Source organism: Myxocyprinus asiaticus, chromosome 43 (assembly GCF_019703515.2).
Source record: "Myxocyprinus asiaticus isolate MX2 ecotype Aquarium Trade chromosome 43, UBuf_Myxa_2, whole genome shotgun sequence".
Taxonomy (NCBI): Eukaryota; Metazoa; Chordata; class Actinopteri; order Cypriniformes; family Catostomidae; genus Myxocyprinus; species Myxocyprinus asiaticus.
In genome coordinates this window covers 16,101,807-16,119,802 of record NC_059386.1, presented here as the reverse complement: position 1 = coordinate 16,119,802, position 17,996 = coordinate 16,101,807, and the positions used below count along the sequence as shown (strand labels likewise).

Genomic DNA, 17,996 nt, shown 5'->3' with positions numbered 1-17,996 from the left:
AGGCTGACAGAAAGGCTACGGTAACTTAGATAACCACTCTGTACAATTGTAGTGAGCAGAATACCACCTCAGAATGCACAGCATGTGGAACCTTGAGGCAGATGGGCTTCATGTTCAATGTCCATATTCAACACCATAGTGCCCTCCAAGCTAGATGAGAAACTCCGGGCTCTGGGCTTAAACAGCTCGCTGTGCAGCTGGATCCTGGACTTCCTGTCAAGCAGACGCTAGGTGGTTAGAATAGGCAGCAACATCTCCTCATCACTAACCCTCAACACTGGAGCCCCACAGGGCTGTGTTCTCAGCCCACTACTGTATTCCTTGTACACACATGACTGTGTGGCAACACATAGCTCCAATGCCATCATTAAGTTTGCTGATGATACGACGGTGGTAGGTCTGATCACTGACAATGATGAAACAGCCTACAGAGAGGAGGTGCACACTCTGACACACTGGTGTCAGGAGCACAACCTCTCCCTCAACGTCAGTAAGACAAAGGAGCTTGTGGTGGACTTCAGAAGAAAAGACAGAGAACACAGCCCCATCACCATCAATGGAGCACCAGTGGAGAGAGTCAGCAGTTTCAAGTTCCTGGGTGTCCACATCACTGAGGAACTCACATGGTCCATCCACACTGAAGTCGTTGTGAAGAAGGCTCATCAGCGCCTCTTCTTCCTGAGACGGCTGAGGAAGTTTGGAATGAACCGCCACATCCTCACACGGTTCTACACCTGCACTGTGGAGAGCATCCTGACTGGCTGCATCTCCGCCTGGTACGGCAATAGCACTGCCCACAACCGCAAAGCACTGCAAAGGGTGGTGCGAACTGCCAGACACATCATCGGAGGTGAGCTTCCCTCCCTCCAGGAAATATATACAAGGCGGTGTGCGAAAAAAGCACGGAGGATCATCAGAGACTCCAGCCACCCGTGCCACGGGCTGTTCTCACTGCTACCATCAGGTAGGCGGTATCGCAGCATCAGGACCCGCACCAGCCGACTCCATGATAGCTTCTTCCCCCAAGCAATCAGACTTCTGAACTCTTGATCTCCCACGATCAAATACATCAGCACTGCACTTTATTACCCTTACTCTTATATCTCACACCGGACTGTCATAAATTATATTATATTATATTCTCTCTTAACAACTGACTATCAACCGACAGCCTGAATGTCAATACAGTACAATACTGTACATTCTATATATATATACTTTTTTATATATTTTTATTTTTTATTTTATTGATTAATGTGTATCTATATAGTGCGTATTGTATACTGTACAGTGTATGTTATTATTTGTATATTGTGTTGTGTGTAATTATGTGTATATCAGATGTTTAAATTGTGCTGTGTTAATTTGATGTTATTTTAAATTGGTATATGTCTCATCACTGTCACGACTGCTATGTTGATCGGAACTGCACCCAAGAATTTCACACACCATTGCACTTGTGTATATGGCTGTGTGACAATAAAGTGATTTGATTTGATTTGATTCAACAGCAGAATACCATGTTGGGCACTTTATTAGGAACATAGTGTTCCTAATAAAGTGCTAAGTGAGTGTATTTTATGCCAATTCTCCCAAAAGTGCTGAATTTGTTCTCTTGAACACGAGATGAAAATGCTGCTTTATTCGAAAATTGTTTTTGTGATATTTAGATTTTTTGCAAAAACTAAAATCTCTACTTGAATAGAAACCTGGCATTCTTTTTTATATTTTCCTCATTTACCCACTGTCCTCTGTAATCTTTCATCCCACTCTATTTTGTTGAGTTCTAGTAAACATAAAAAAGGAGATCAACGCCAGAGTAAACACTTGCAAAATAATTCATAATAAGCAACACAAAAAGGAGGGGAGGGGTGTTCTATAACAGCTCAGAGAGCTCTGTAACTCTTTTAGGAAATTATTAAACAGCAAAAGTGCTTACCTCTGCACTCCTGTCCTCAACGACGCAGAGTAACGCCAGTCAGCATTTGGCCCCTTGGGCTGGAGAGGAAGAGAAAGAGAGAGGGGAGAGAAGAAGGGGTAGAAGGACAGAAAAGGGTTAGATATACTCTCATCAATAAATCATGGTGCTCTGTGTGTGTGTCTCTGTCTTGCATTTTAAATGAACCGCAGCTGAAAGAGACCAGGCCTACAGAGACAAGTACTGGCACTAAGCCATGGCCCATGACTCGCTGGTATAACTTGTGTGCTTGCATAGAATGTATAATAATACAGCACATGAAGTACCCTTGACGTTCATCTAATAACATACACAACCATTACCACACACATATTTAATTACCCCCATTCCCCTACACGCCCCCTTTTTCTCAAGATCAAGTCCTTTCAACATCTTTCTCTTCTTCCAGTTTCCACCCCAATCCCTTGGAATGGAAATGATATCATCCTGGAATACCAGCTGACCAACTGTAAAATGATACTTGAGCATTTTCTGCCAGAGCAACTGGAATCAATCTAAGGACTGGTCATAAGATGACCATTTACCTTGTAACCTAATACAATACCCCAATTAAGAAAGCCCCAATGTTATTTGTTCCTCCAGCAATTCACAATCAATGCATTAATTGGTCCTACAGAAAGAGAGAGAGCACAATCGTGTAGTTTCAGAGCTTCAAGCAAGACACCCTTTTTATATCTGCCCTGGTAAAAACTGGGTTGGGGAATATGTGATAGGATGAGGCATTAGAAAATGGCCCAGATAAGTTGAGTAAATATCATTCTTTAAACAAGTGAATTCAGGGGGGATGGACTGCATGCAGAGAGACTCTGCCTCTCTCACACAATATAATTTGCAGGGCTGAGAATCAAAGGCTGGAGGTTAATTTAATTGCTGGCTCTCTTATCTTGGACAGGCGCCCTTTGCTCCTAAATCCTCTGTAGTGTCGACTGTGCTGTAGTGACTGAGCTGCCTTTCACAACCAGCACAACACATCTGAAAAGATCTGATGCTGTTGAGCCTGTTCCTGTGAATTTTACAGTTATTCTTGTGCTGCAGACATATTTAGACTTTTTTGCTATCTTATTTAAACCATCTGCAAAGTCCCCTCCCATGAGCCAGATATCAGGGACACACAGCCTTTGGATTATGTTCTGGCTAATTAAAACACATTTCATGAACCCATGGCTGACAGAGTGAACATGAATTCATGGCAATTTAACAAAGACAAAAACACATCAATGGAACACAAACAAATCTCTATGACAGCAAATGCATTGCGCAAGCACTTCACCAAAACAAGGCATGTTTTACCTTCATTAAAGGAATAGTTCACCCAAAAATGATCATTCTCTCATTATTTACTCACCCTTATGCCATCTCAAAGTCGTATAACTTTATTTCTTCGGTGGAACACAAATTAAGATATTTTGAAGGATTGTATTGCTTCAGAAGACATGGATTAAACCACTCGAGTCGTTTGGATTACCTTTATGCTGCCTTTATGTCATTTGTGGAGTTTGAAAGATTTGTATCCCATTGACTTGCATTGTATGGACAAAAAGACATATACAGTATCCTTCAAAATATCCCAGTTTGTGTTCCGCAGAAGAAAGTTATACGAGTTTAAAATGGCATAAGATTGAGTAAACGATAAGAGAATTATAATTTCTGGGTGAACTATCAATTTAACTACTATGAGTTTTCAAAAAATTACAAAAAGAGTAAAAAATTGTAATTGCAGAAATTTTAAAATGTAATCTTTATTAAATCAAACCAAATTTTCCTACACAAAAAACAGAGACTATCGAAAACGCTTTCCAATACCGCATACTTTGGGAAATTATGACATTATGAAACTGAAAACTGAGTTTTCAAACAAAAATGGATGTGTCGACATTGCCTAGTATGCATACAATATTCTTGAACTGCAAACACAGTGACAGACTGAGACACAGTGATATGGCCTGTGTGGCAGGAGGAAGGAAATGATCATCTACAGGAAAAAGTGATGACAGCTTCAAATTCGGGAGCAAATGCCTGATTCATCAGAAATGCAGTGTGCTACTCCAAAAAGTCTTGATGCTTGACACTAATGCAGGCTGAAGCAAAGCACTGTAAAGCTGCACTAGAACACTACACAGTGTGACAGGAGACGACCAGGTCAAAAGCTTCTGACATGTGGGCACGAAGCTCTATCCCAAGCCATAGTTTGACTGCTCCTCTTTATCTTCAGAGTAAATTACTTTTTACACTTATACTAGATCTATTGAAAACCTGAGCTGAGCTACCCAGATAGCACATGTACATCAACTAAGTGACATTCAGAAGATACCTTTAAGAACATTACGATTTATAATGTATGCAAATCTGGTCTTTTTAAGATGTTTGTTAAGTAAGAATGCAATACATTCCAGATGAAACACTCTTAAACAGACATATTGGAAATGCATGTGTGCTATCTGGGTAGCGTATAAGTAATGCATGTTAATTTTGAAGAAACTAAAACCATAGACAGAAATACTGTGGTGAGACACACCTGTAGTGCTGCATCTGGCATACTGAGCCTGCGAACTAATCCGCTCCCTCCTGTAAAAAAGCGCTCGGAGCCCCAGGTGCCACTGATGGGTCGGCCTGTGTTGTAGAACATGAAGGTGTCACTGCCTGAAGTAGCGGTCAGACAGGTCTTGTAGCAATAGGTCTTGGTCAGGGAGCCATTACCACGGACCTCAATATAATGGGGCTCAACCTTAAGGTCTCGACGGAGCACTACGTTGCTATTGGGCTGAGAGCCACCACCCCCACCTCCTCCTCCCCCTCCAGAGCCACCCTCTGCTTGGGCTTTCTGGGACACACAGCAGGGTGAGCAGGACCCAGGTTGAGTGCAGTAGGCATGGCAACGCACAATAGCCAGCACAACCACTGTCACCAGGAACACAAAGGTGGTGGCACTCAAGGCCACGATGAGGTACAAAGTCACATTGGAAAACAAAAGTGTGCTGTGAGGGCGGATTATTCGTTTGGGGTCAGGCACGACTTTGGGTGGGACCTCCATGACGGCAACATTGATGGTGGCGGTTGATGACAAGGATGGTTCGCCATGGTCCTTCACTAATACAGTAAGGCTAAAGGAAGTGGAGTTGTCTTCTAAGACACGCCGAGTGGTGCGAATCTCTCCTGTGTGCTCGTGGACTTTAAATAAGTCCGGATCACTGGCCTGGTCCAGCAGATAAATGACCCATGCATTCTGTCCTGCATCGGCATCATAGGCCACCACTTTTGTGATCAGTGTACCCGGCTCTGCATTTTTTAGCACTGTCTCCGTTGAGCGCGTACCATTGGCTGGGGGATTCACAATCTCAGGCGGGTGGTCGTTGTTATCCATTATGTAGATGTAGACAGTGGCAACACGGCTAAGTGGTGGGATACCCCCATCCTGAGCTTTAACCTGGAAGTGAAACTCCCGTAATGACTCATAGTCAAAGGAGCGAAGGGCATAGGCAACCCCTGTGTCTGCTTTTACTGACACATAAGAGGTGACAGGGATGCCATGATTGTTGTCATTGAGCACCGTGTAGGTGATGCGAGCATTTTCATTGACATCTGAATCCTGAGCCTTGACTGTGCAAAGTGAGGCTCCAGGTGCATTGTTCTCCATGACATACACAGTGTAGGACGTTTGCTCAAAGCGTGGAGGGTTGTCATTTACATCTGCGACATCTACCTGAATGGTTTTCTGAGAAGAAAGGGGAGGATTACCGCCATCGGTGGCACTGAGTGTGACATTATAGGCTGCTGTGGTCTCACGGTCAAGGAAGGCAGATGTCACCAAGGTGTAGTAATTTCTAAAGGACTTGATTTTGAAAGGGAGGCCAGGTGGGATTTCAAGGGTCACCTGTTTGTTTGGGCCTGAGTCCCGGTCTGTAACGCTGATTAGGGCCACCACTGTGTCCGCACGGGCATCTTCACGCACTGGACTGGACAAAGAAGAGAGCACAATCTCAGGCACATTGTCATTCACGTCTACAACCTCCACAACCACTTTGCAATGGGCTGCCACTGGAGCGGGGCCTTTGTCCATGGCCTGAATATACATTTCATAGGAATTGGTGTCCTCATAGTCCACATTGCTCCTCACTCGGATTTCTCCAGTGTTAGTGTCCATGTTGAACATTTGCCTGACCCTGTCTGGGGTGTAACTGCTGAATGAATAAAGCACCTCCCCGTTTGTTCCCTCATCTTGATCCGTGGCATTCAGTTTTATAATCAGGGTGTCTTTTGGCGAATTTTCGAGCAATTTGACTTTATATACTGAACTGTCAAACATAGGGTTATTGTCATTCGAATCTAATACGCGTACGTTAATTTTTGTGGTACCTGTTCGTGCTGGTGTGCCACCGTCTGTCGCTGTCAAGATTAGTTGATGGTAAGGGGCGAGCTCGCGGTCCAAGGGCTTTTTGAGAACGAGCTCGATGTGCTTGGTATTCAACGATGGTTTGTTGGAATCAAGAGCGAAATGCTCGTTTGGGCTGAGTCGGTATAATCGGACCGAATTGGTGCCGATGTCCGGATCTTGCGCGTGCTCGATTGGAAAACGAGAGCCTGGCAAAGCCGACTCAGTAATTTCCAACTGATACTCATCTCTGGGGAACTGCGGCGTATTATCATTCACGTCTGTTACCTCCACCTCGACATTATGCTCTTCAGGCGGATTTTCAAGAAGAACCTCTAGATTCAAAATGCACGCGGTGCTCGCATCACATAGTGTCTCTCTATCAATTCTCTCGTTCACCAATAATTTTCCATTCTTGTAATCCACGTACCTTTTACCGTTGTTAGATGTTACCTTAATCCTTCGGGTGGAGAGCTTTCGCATATCCAAACCCAAATCCTGTGCAATTTCACCTACAATCGTTCCACTCTCAGATTCCTCTGGGACGGAATATCGTATTTGTCCAAAAGCAAGGCCACAAAATAACAAAAATACCAAAAAAGAAAGAGGCACTTTTCTTTCTAGGCAATCACATATCCCTGCAACAGCCATCGCAAGATCATAGGATCCGCAGACGGATTAAAAACAACACTCCGCCTTTTCAGTTTGCAATACCTTGCCTCCCACTTCAGCATTAAATGCAACTAATTGGTTTTCTATTTATTTGCATAATGGCCTAATTGTCCATTCCATTCTAGAAGCGCACGGATACTTCTTAGATGCGCCCATGTTTCCTTTGTCCGCGCTTATCCTTTTTTCCCTCTGCGCGCGCCGCTGACGGGTGTTTCCTTGCCACTGGTGCGCTCTCTCTCTCTCTCTCTCTCTCTCTCTCTCTCTCTCTCTCTCTCTCTCTCTCTCTCTCTCTCTCTCTCTCTCTCTCTCTCTCTCTCTCTCTCATTCCCTGCTTCTCTTCAGGCTCGTTGGTGTTGGTGCGGCACACCGGGGGAATGGCTGCCTACTCAAATAAAACATTCTAAATTTTAAATCCTTATAAGAAAAGATAGCAGTTTGATGGAAGCAACCACAAATCAACATAGACGTTTATCAAGGTTTAAAGGATTCAAACAAAGACGCGTAATTTGGGAGAAAAAAGTTTCAGCAACACGTTAATTTAAGAAAGTGGGTACTTTGAAAGCATTATTCTATTTTCTTTCTTGGGGGCTGGGCTGCAAGGTCTTGTGGCCCATCAACTGTTTATATATGCTTAAATATGTGGGCCCCAGAGCTTATACAAGGCCCCTTCAACTGACTATGACTTTCTAAAACCTCTACATCATTACGATGTGTATGAGATGTCTACTGTCTCCTGGTGAAAGTTTCTATGCTCTTCTGGAAGTAGAAGACCTTGCAAAATAATTTCCAAAGTAGCTACCATCAGGTTTTGATGCACTCATCTTTTTTATGTGAAATCTTTGCTGATTTTGATTTTATTTAATTCAAGCAACATGTGCTTGAAAAATAGATTGAATAAAGAATAAAATAATAAAATGTAGAAAAATAGGTTTAAACAGGTTTAAAAAATATAATTTTCAGACTATTATTGTATAAAAGGACTGTCGAACATAACTGGATGTTACAAAAATAACTTGGCCTAGGTGGTTGGGAAAAAGAAAATACTGATGTTTTACTTTGTGTGGTTCAAAAGCACTGATTAAACTAGATATGTAAAGTCTGTCAAGACAAATTATAATATTGGTCTGACAAAACCTTGTCTGAAAGTTTAAAATAGTTTTAAATGTTTGAAGTTAGAAATATTTACAGGTTTTACAGTAAGAAATAAAGAAACAAAGTAAGAAGAGAGCATCTTAAAGCAGATTAAAGGGCTTGTTTGTAAGTTTTGAAAACAGACTCATAGCTCATTTAAATATTCTGTCATTGTAATGTAGTCTACGGGATTTTTGGACACTTTCAAAAGGCTTAAATTATGCCTTTGCAGGGCTTTTCGATGGAAGAATAATAATGGTAGCCGAGCTGTAGGGTCGTTCCAAAGAGAATTTCCCCAAAAAATGACCAAATGACCACTATTTTTGCACCCCTACACTTTTCAGCCATTTGAAGCTCTCACAATGGAGGGTAAAGTCTTTGAAGGAAACATTGTGTAGGATGAGTTAAAAAGATAGCTGTTTCTCACCCACACCTATTATATCGCTTATCACTTCTTATATGGCTTCTAAAGATATGAATTTAACCACGGATGTCTTATGAATTACTTTTATGTTTTCTTTGTGATTTTTGGAGCTTCAAAGTTCTTTGTGACACAAAATCTTTGTGTTCTGCAGAAGAACGAAAGTCTTTCACATCTTGGATGGCACGAGGGTGTGTAAATAATAAGGGAATTTTCATTTTTGTGTGAACTATCCCTTTAAAAAAAATTATAATTTAAAAATTATAAAAAAAACATTATATAAAAACAAATTATTATAAAGTGTTTGATGAAGTTAAAATATTTCATAATTTATTATGGACCCTGTAAATATATGGATTTTGTAGTATTTACATTGAGTTTACATTATGTATAATAAGCATTAAAATGGTACTGTCTCTTTAAGGAAAAGAAAGAAAATTGGCCCTGGGGTCAGTCATAATCTGCCCCTGTACTCCAGTAATAATCATAAACATATATAATGGCCATTATTTTTATCGCCACAGCATGCACTTTTCTCTCCATTTCCTCCCCGTCTGTGGCTTTGAATTCAGATAGACCAGATCATTCGGACATGCGCGCCCCAGGCGTGATCTCTGTGCATCCGTCAAAATGCACCACAGTGAGGGAGCGTGTCACATTTTGAAACAGATGACATAAACTAAGTCAGGGCAGACTGATGCTGATGCTGTAAGCATAAACCTTTCACATTACGGTCCCCTCATGTCATATCCAGTGGCGGTTTTAAGCATCTGGGGGCCCGTTTCAAGAGCTAATGTGGGGCCCTACCCCCCATAAATGTTTTTTTTTTTAAATTTAAAGAGAGAAAAAAAGCAAAGATTCAAGTTGGTTTGCATCAATATGGTATATTTTCGGATTTCACCTTAAAGGCATTATGTGCACTTTCAGCAGAAACAGCTCAGCATAGAAATAATCCAAACAATTCCCTTAATTAAAAACTAAAACAATACCATTATTTTTGCTTTGTAAAAAGGAGAAGCCTCACCCTTCGGCAACTACTATTCAGCACTGAATAGCACTATGTGTTATGTATCAGCTGACATAAAAACAGCTTAAACAATTCCCTCATATTAAATTAACAACAACAGCAATAACATATTTTGTTTGGGAATTAAAAGTGTCTGAATCTACTGGTAGTTTACAATGAATGGTGCTTCGCACTCTTCAGCACCATGGACAGCTCACTACAGGCCTAGAGAGTGAGAAGAAGAGGGAGAGACAGAGGGGGAGCAAGCCAAGCGGGAGAGAGAAATTACGATTGCGGGAATCCAGTCAGCCACCACGGCCACAATATAGCTATATATATATATATATACATACAGGTGCATCTCAATAAATTAGAATGTCGTGGAAAAGTTCATTTATTTCAGTAATTCAACTCAAACTGTGAAACTTGTGTATTAAATAAATTCAATGCACACAGACTGAAGTAGTTTAAGTCTTTGGTTCTTTTAATTGTGATGATTTTGGCTCACATTTAACAAAAACCCACAAATTCACTATCTCAAAAAATTAGAATACATCATAAGACCAATAAAAAAACATTTTTAGTGAATTGTTGGCCTTCTGGAAAGTATGTTCATTTACTGTATATGTACTCAGTACTTGGTAGGGGCTCCTTTTGCTTTAATTACTGCCTCAATTCGGCGTGGCATGGAGGTGATCAATTTGTGGCACTGCTGAGGTGGTATGGAAGCCCAGGTTTCTTTGACAGTGGCCTTCAGCTCATCTGCATTTTTTGGTCTCTTGTTTCTCATTTTCCTCTTGACAATACCCCATAGATTCTCTATGGGGTTCAGGTCTGGTGAGTTTGCTGGCAAGTCAAGCACACCAACACCATGGTCATTTAACCAACTTTTGGTGCTTTTGGCAGTGTGGGCAGGTGCCAAATCCTGCTGGAAAATGAAATCAGCATCTTTAAAAAGCTGGTCAGCAGAAGGAAGCATGAAGTGCTCCAAAATTTCTTGGTAAACGGGTGCAGTGACTTTGGTTTTCAAAAAACACAATGGACCAACACCAGCAGATGACATTGCACCCCAAATCATCACAGACTGTGGAAACTTAACACTGGACTTCAAGCAACTTGGGCTATGAGCTTCTCCACCCTTCCTCCAGACTCTAGGACCTTGGTTTCCAAATGAAATACAAAACTTGCTCTCATCTGAAAAGAGGACTTTGGAACACTGGGCAACAGTCCAGTTCTTCTTCTCCTTAGCCCAGGTAAGACGCCTCTGACGTTGTCTGTGGTTCAGGAGTGGCTTGACAAGAGGAATACGACAACTGTAGCCAAATTCCTTGACATGTCTGTGTGTGGTGGCTCTTGATGCCTTGACCCCAGCCTCAGTCCATTCCTTGTGAAGTTCACCCAAATTCTTGAATCGATTTTGCTTGACAATCATAAGGCTATGGTTCTCTCGGTTGGTTGTGCATCTTTTTATTCCATACTTTTTCCTTCCACTCAACTTTCTGTTAACATGCTTGGATACAGCACTCTGTGAACAGCCAGCTTCTTTGGCAATGAATGTTTGTGGCTTACCCTCCTTGTGAAGGGTGTCAATGATTGTCTTCTGGACAACTGTCAGATCAGCAGTCTTCCCCATGATTGTGTAGCCTAGTGAACCAAACTGAGAGACCATTTTGAAGGCTCAGGAAACCTTTGCAGGTGTTTTGAGTTGATTATCTGATTGGCATGTCACCATATTCTAATTTTTTGAGATAGTGAATTGGTGGGTTTTTGTTAAATGTGAGCCAAAATCATCACAATTAAAAGAACCAAAGCCTTAAACTACTTCAGTCTGTGTGCATTGAATTTATTTAATACACGAGTTTCACAATTTGAGTTGAATTACTGAAATAAATGAACTTTTCCACGACATTCTAATTTATTGAGATGCACCTGTATATATATATACACAGTATATAATTTTTTTAAATGGGTGAATTATTCAATTCTGGCATGTCAGTTGGGGGCCCTTTGGTGGGCAAGGCCCATTTCAATTGAAATGGGTTAAACATAGCTAAGCCCGCCAATGGTCATATCCATAAAAAGCAAGCATGATACAATACAATCTTTACTGAGAAAAGATTTCTGCTTATTTATTATTAAACTTTTCTATATTCTTGGTTTGAACATGGATTAAATAATAATAATAATAATAATTTATTATTGTTTAAGATTTTACAAAGTATACACGCTTGCATTTGTCACCTTAAAGAGCTTTCTACCTGACCTGATCCTTAAAATTACATTCACTAGCATAATCAGGTTGATTCAATCATTAAAATTATTATTATTATTTATTTTATTTTATTTTTTTACTTACATCCAGCTATTTTAGATGTAGCACATTTTAGGTTTGCTGAGGTGAGGGAAATTTATATTTCATTATCATAATCTAAAGCAGGCTTTACAAGGTCATCACCAGTTGGAAATTAAATAAAAAAGTTATAATAAGTGCAAGTATATATAATAAATTAAACCACAGGAGTTGTATGGATTACTTTTATGATGCCTTTATGCGATTTTTGGAGCTCTAAAGGTCTGGTCACCATTCACTTGCATTAAAAGGACCTACAGAGCTGAGATATTCTTCTAAAAACCTTCGTTTATGTTCAGCAGAAGAAAGAAACTTTCATTTTTGGGTGAACTATCCTTTTAAGTACGCTCCAGATTTTTCTTCTGACCTGTTTTCTCCCTCCTAAACCCACACACAATGCATAAATGCATGTTTACCCACACTGAATATGTTAGATTCCCTCAAGAAATACAATATATTAATTGATTAAAGCATTGAAGTGCTGAATATATCCTGTAAAACTTTTAATTGAATATCATTACACATGCATTTCTTAAAGGGATAGTTCACAATGTCTATTTGAAACACTTTATTGCACAGGCAAATATTTAACAACACAGACTCAGTTGCAAGAATCACCTGCAATCTCAATCCTTTTCACAATAGCATTGATTGACTTGGTCCCCGAAGCCCCTCACTTATTAAAAAAAGAAGAAAAAACAAAAGCTCTATTGAATCTATTAACTCCATTAGATCTAATCAAGTGCACATGGTCTCTGCTTTAGCAAATCAATGTGCAGTTAAAAGCTCAAGCAGGTCTATCATCCTGCATGAGTTTGTCTCTATACTGTCACTGTCAGTGTGCAACAACAGGAGAGCCTTGACATTTACAGAAGTGAGTTGTAGCTTTAGGGAATGTAGTGTTTAGTTGTAAATGATCTAGAAAAGGGATTAGTGTAATTCTGTCAATTACACAGTACAACCCTAAAACAAGATTCCTATGGAGTGTAATAACCAAATTCTCACCTGCTCTACATTTGATGGTGTTTAAGATTGTGTTCCTATTTAACTGCAGTTGCACTGGTGAAACAAATTGAGATATTGCTGCCTCTCATGAGAAAATTGCTTTTTAAGCGAGAGAGATAACGAGCTAAGCTTCCTCCCTACATCCTCAGCTGACAACATTTAGCTGGCTATAAATAGGGAGACATTTTGCATTTTTATTGGGGGCTTGACAGATGACACAATAAAAGACAATAAAAGAAACAGTCTTGTCAAAAGTTGCAGCTAATGTCATTTGTAGACCTCATTCGTAGCTTTTTATACTGTTGAATGATATTAGTTCACTAATGTTGATTGGCTTTATTGGATGTGCTTTGAGTTGTGAACTTTAGACCTTTGACAAGGCAGAGCCATATTTACAAATTGATATTCCTCTTCTCTTGACCTCACTTACATAAGTGTGCCAGATTTTTAAAAGAGATGCACCCATCTGAGAGACACGGCACAGACAGCCTGCTCCAACACTGCCCTCAGCAAGGGCATCCAGAGGCGCACCACCCACTGCAGTGTGAGCTAAAAGATCTCTCTCCCTCTTTCGTTCACTTTTTCATTCTTTCTTTCAAGCGCATCTCATTCTCTCTTTCTCTCCTCTGCCATTGGTGTTGGTGATGAAGGTCACGAGAACAGAATGGTAAGATCAGATGCTTTATATTCCTCTGCACTACTGGACTGTAGATAGGGCTGCATGATTATGACAAAAATCATAATGGTTGATTATTTCTCTTGATATTGTAATTGCGCTCAATTTTGAGTAATACAATATACATTCAAATACTTATTTTGGGTGGATCAACTGCATGCCATATTCTTTATGTAGGCCACACATCCAAAACAAGCCGAGGATGGTGTATGAATATCTTTATGCTCGTGTGACCCCATGTACATATGTGTGGACTTTGTAATTGGTGGGGGCAGTGGTGGCTCAGCAGTTAAGGCTCTGGGTTACTGATCAAAAGGTTGGGGGTTCAAGCCCTCGCACTGCCAAGATGCCACTGTTGGGCCCTTGAGCAAGGCCCTTGACCCTTTCTGTTCCAGGGGCACCATATCATGGCTGACCCTGCACTCTGACTCCAGCTTAGCTGGGATATGTGAAAAAAAGAATTTCACTGTATATGTGCAACATGTGATAAATAAATATAATTATTATAATTTGGCTTCACTATATGCAACTTATAAATTAAATTCATTTAAACCAACTGATCTCAATTCAGGGGACTCTGTGCTGTTGATAAAGGATTAAAATTTCAAAAGTACAGAGTCATGTGACAAAACAACATGGCACTGACCACAGCAGAGTTTGTCTTTGGGAGAAAAGCCAACAAAACTGCATCTGGTAAGAAACCTAATTAAGTTTTTACATTGAAACCAGATTAAGTCAAAAGATTAGCATCTCAAGTTTCATCTGATAAGCTATTTTTAAGATTTGAGTGATTTATCACAAAACGCCGCGCTGCCAAAAACACATTTTTTCCTAAGAAATCCTATATTTATTGTGCATTATCACATTGAGAATCAAATGGTTCATTCAAAAGCTAAAAAAAAAAAAAAAAAATGCTTTCAGAGGCTTTATATGGAGTTAGGATGAAAATAAGTTGCATTTCGAACTGTTCTGAGACCAGTACAGACAGACAGCACACTGGAGGTTAAGTCATTCACTAAATAGGGAACAAGGGAGCATCATATAGCTCTCTATACAGCTAAGTGCATTCAATCCAAACTTCCTATCAAAAATTCAGTTTCAGGTTGTAGATGATGTTTGGACCACTCAACATGTTTGGCAGACATGGGACAATGGTAATCAGTACATACATATAGATTTAGAATTTATAGTGTATAGTTTTATTTTTAACATGATTGGCAGTGAGTGGATGATACTGGCCATTACTTTGAATCAGAAGTAATTATGCAAAAACATGAATAATCAACACCCCTGGAAACATAATAAACAATTTGATTTAAAAAATCTAACTTTCTATAGCTTGGTTTTATTAAAATTCACAACTTAGTCCTGCTGTCCACGTATGTGAACATCAATTTTTAGGAAAACTATTTGCTCTAGATTTTTTTTTTTTTTTTTTTGCATGTTTATTAGGTGCTACTAGTTACAAATCAAAAAGGGAAATGGAAAATGCATACAGCAGTCCCACTGGAGTCTCAGGAGGTTATAGCTGTTTAATCAGTAAAACAAGGCAGTGTCTATAAGGTTAACTTCACACTGGCCCTCTTAAAAGCATGAAAAACAAAGGTTCTATTCAATTTTTATTTTTTTAAATATACATAAGCAAGCAACAGACTTGTTTACAATGTTTAACCGCTTTAAAAACATGTTAAATAGAAAATTAACTCAAAGATTTTGATGGATCATGAGTAGGCCTACATGGACTGCTATAACTGAAGCATTTCATGATTAGTTAATTGTGGCACCTGTAATTGTATTCTTGGTTATTTATCCAATTAACTGTCCCTTTAAGAAAGAAGCCTTGCCATAAGAGAGTGTTACAGGAGAGGAGAGGGAGGGATGTACAAGAAATGTGTGAGACAAAGCATCAAGGGAGCTGCAGGCATGTTACATGTAACACAAAGTGACAGTAAAAAAGGAAGAGAGAGAGATGGGGCATCTCAAATGGTTGAGAAAGATGGAGAAAGAGCCAGACCTCTACTGGCCGAGGCGGGAAATAAGCACTTTATAGTAGGGATCTCAGGAAACCATCTCAGCCAACAGAGGGCAATAGCAAGCCATATACTGTACAGCCTCCCTCTCTGCATTCAGTGCATTTGAATCATTCTGCCACTTGCAGCCCTCTGCAGACACGACCCACCCATCTGCAGGGCATCAAATGTTCCTTCTATTGCTAGACCCAGCAATCTGGGAGATGCATCTGAAAATGAGCAATGCAATTGAACACGAAAAATGGATCTGTAAATCAGCATGCACATGCAAATACAAATAAAAGGTGATCTAAATAAATGTAACATTTTATAGCACTATGAAGCACTACATGCTTTGCTGAAAGTATCAGTGTTTCATTTGAACAAAAATTGGAAACTCTACAATGAATCTCTACAAAGCTACAAATCACATGTGTTTATATTATTTGAACATTCTGACATATTTTTGGTGACAGAGATCATCTATAACTGCAGCATCCTTGTTGATGCCCTCTTGAAATGGGAAAATATGCAGATCAATCAGAGACACAAATTTGAGCTTTGGGGAATTTAAATAACCTGTGGGATTTTTCTTGAAAACAAATAGGGAATTTGTGAAACAATTTGTCATTCATTGCAATCTATTTGATGTGCTCTGCTCCTCTGTTTGCTCTGATACAGCCAGAGGGAGAGAAATGCCAGTGTGACCTAACAAAATGGCTTATGTCATTCTCTGTCTGATAAAAACAGAAGTCAAGCATGCACACTGTTTATGTCTCACAGCGTGCAGACAACAGGCTTAGCTGTTTACAGTCAGTTCACAATAAATAACACTGAAGCGATGATAGCTTCTGTATTTACCCACAGACTGTTTGTACTATGACTCATAGTTTGTCACAATGCTAAAGCACTGACAAATCCGTGACTCTGCCAAGCATGTATTTTAATGAATAAAATGCACAAGCACAAATAGACTTATCATTTGTCGTATATTAACGGTGCATTAATTTCAGCAAATATACATTAAAGTTTGCCCATAAACCACAAATTCACAGTAGTAATGTCGTAACTGAAACACAGACCTTGTGACTCACACAGGGGAAGAATGTGCACACAGATTTAGGACAAATACAAGGTGAGATCAAACAAAAGTGAGATTCTGTCAAACCTTCATATCATGTGGCACACCTAAATCTATTACCAAGAATTCACTGACATTCCTATTTTTTTTTTTTTTTTTTCAAATCATGTTAGTATGTCAGTGGTGTCTAAGAGATATAAAGTAACTGTCAAACATAAATGCGATTTGTTTGCCTGCATGCAGGTGCGCTGCCCCAAATGCCATCTGCCTTTCAAAAGGTGATCAAAAATTATCAGACAGAGATTAAATATTTGGAAAATAATATTACTGGTTTACTCACTTTAAAAAAACTGCCAAAGTTTGGCAAAATATGAAGACAGTATCTCTGGCTGTGTGTTGTATTCTAGTGATAAAATCAGTGATATGCAGTAATATTAAATGTCATTTAGAATTAGCTTGGGGAGCAGCAGTGGAAATTGTTTGCAGCTTCTGGGATGAAAGAACATGATACATTGACAGCTCAAATCTACACAATCCAAATATACACCTAATTTCCACTACAAGGGACAAGAATGCTGAATGTCATGTTTTAAACTCTACAAGGAATAATGTCTATTATATTAAATGGAAACTTCAGACACTCATGTGAAGACTCCCAGGAGTGGAGAGTAAAATTCCAAGGAGCCACTATTCCATCTGCCAAACTCATGAGAAAGAACATGAAAGGGACAAGACATAGAAAGAACAAGAACAAGAGGGTGAATTAAAACAATATAAACAGATATGATATACTGTAAACATAACACTCTCTTACTTCTGTGGAACACCATAGATGATGTTAGACAGAATATTAGGGACTGATAACCTCAGTCACCATTCACTTTCTTGATATGGAAAAAAGATACAAAGTGAATGGTGACTGAGCCTGTCATAGACAGTAAGTCATACTGTTTTGGAACAACACGAGGGTGAGTAAACGATGATAGAATTTTTATTTTTGTTTGAACTATCCATTTAAGGCCATAGTAGTAACTTCAGTCTCTCATTCATAGAGTCTGCAGTATCTCCCTCTTATTAATGTGCTGAGTGAGAGGGGGCTTGAGAAGTCTCAGTATAATGCAGGTGGGACTGCAGCAGCCAAGAGACTTACAGACTTCTAATCCATCTCACTCAGCCAGCTGGGCGAAGCAGAACCTAGTACTGACCCAACTGCACAGAAATTTCCACAGGCCTGTCCTCTGTCAATGACATGGGGAAATAAAGTCTCTAGGGGCACAACTAACTATGAGACTAAGCTA

The 17,996-nt window shown here is 39.8% G+C and overlaps 1 protein-coding gene across 2 annotated transcripts in view; it reads right to left on the bottom strand.

Moving 5' to 3' along the window:
• Window positions 1-7,223, bottom strand: part of LOC127433160 (protocadherin alpha-C2-like) — a 28,333-nt gene extending 21,110 nt beyond the window's left edge. For both annotated transcript variants that reach the window (XM_051684858.1, XM_051684859.1), the window contains exons 1-2: window positions 4,494-7,223; window positions 1,940-1,998 (exon numbers count right to left, since the gene is read on the bottom strand). In XM_051684858.1, the coding sequence (XP_051540818.1) occupies window positions 1,940-1,998; window positions 4,494-6,998 (2,564 nt within the window). In that variant the 5' untranslated portion in view covers window positions 6,999-7,223. The remainder of the gene's footprint in view (window positions 1-1,939; window positions 1,999-4,493) is intronic.
• Window positions 7,224-17,996: the final 10,773 nt, after the last annotated feature.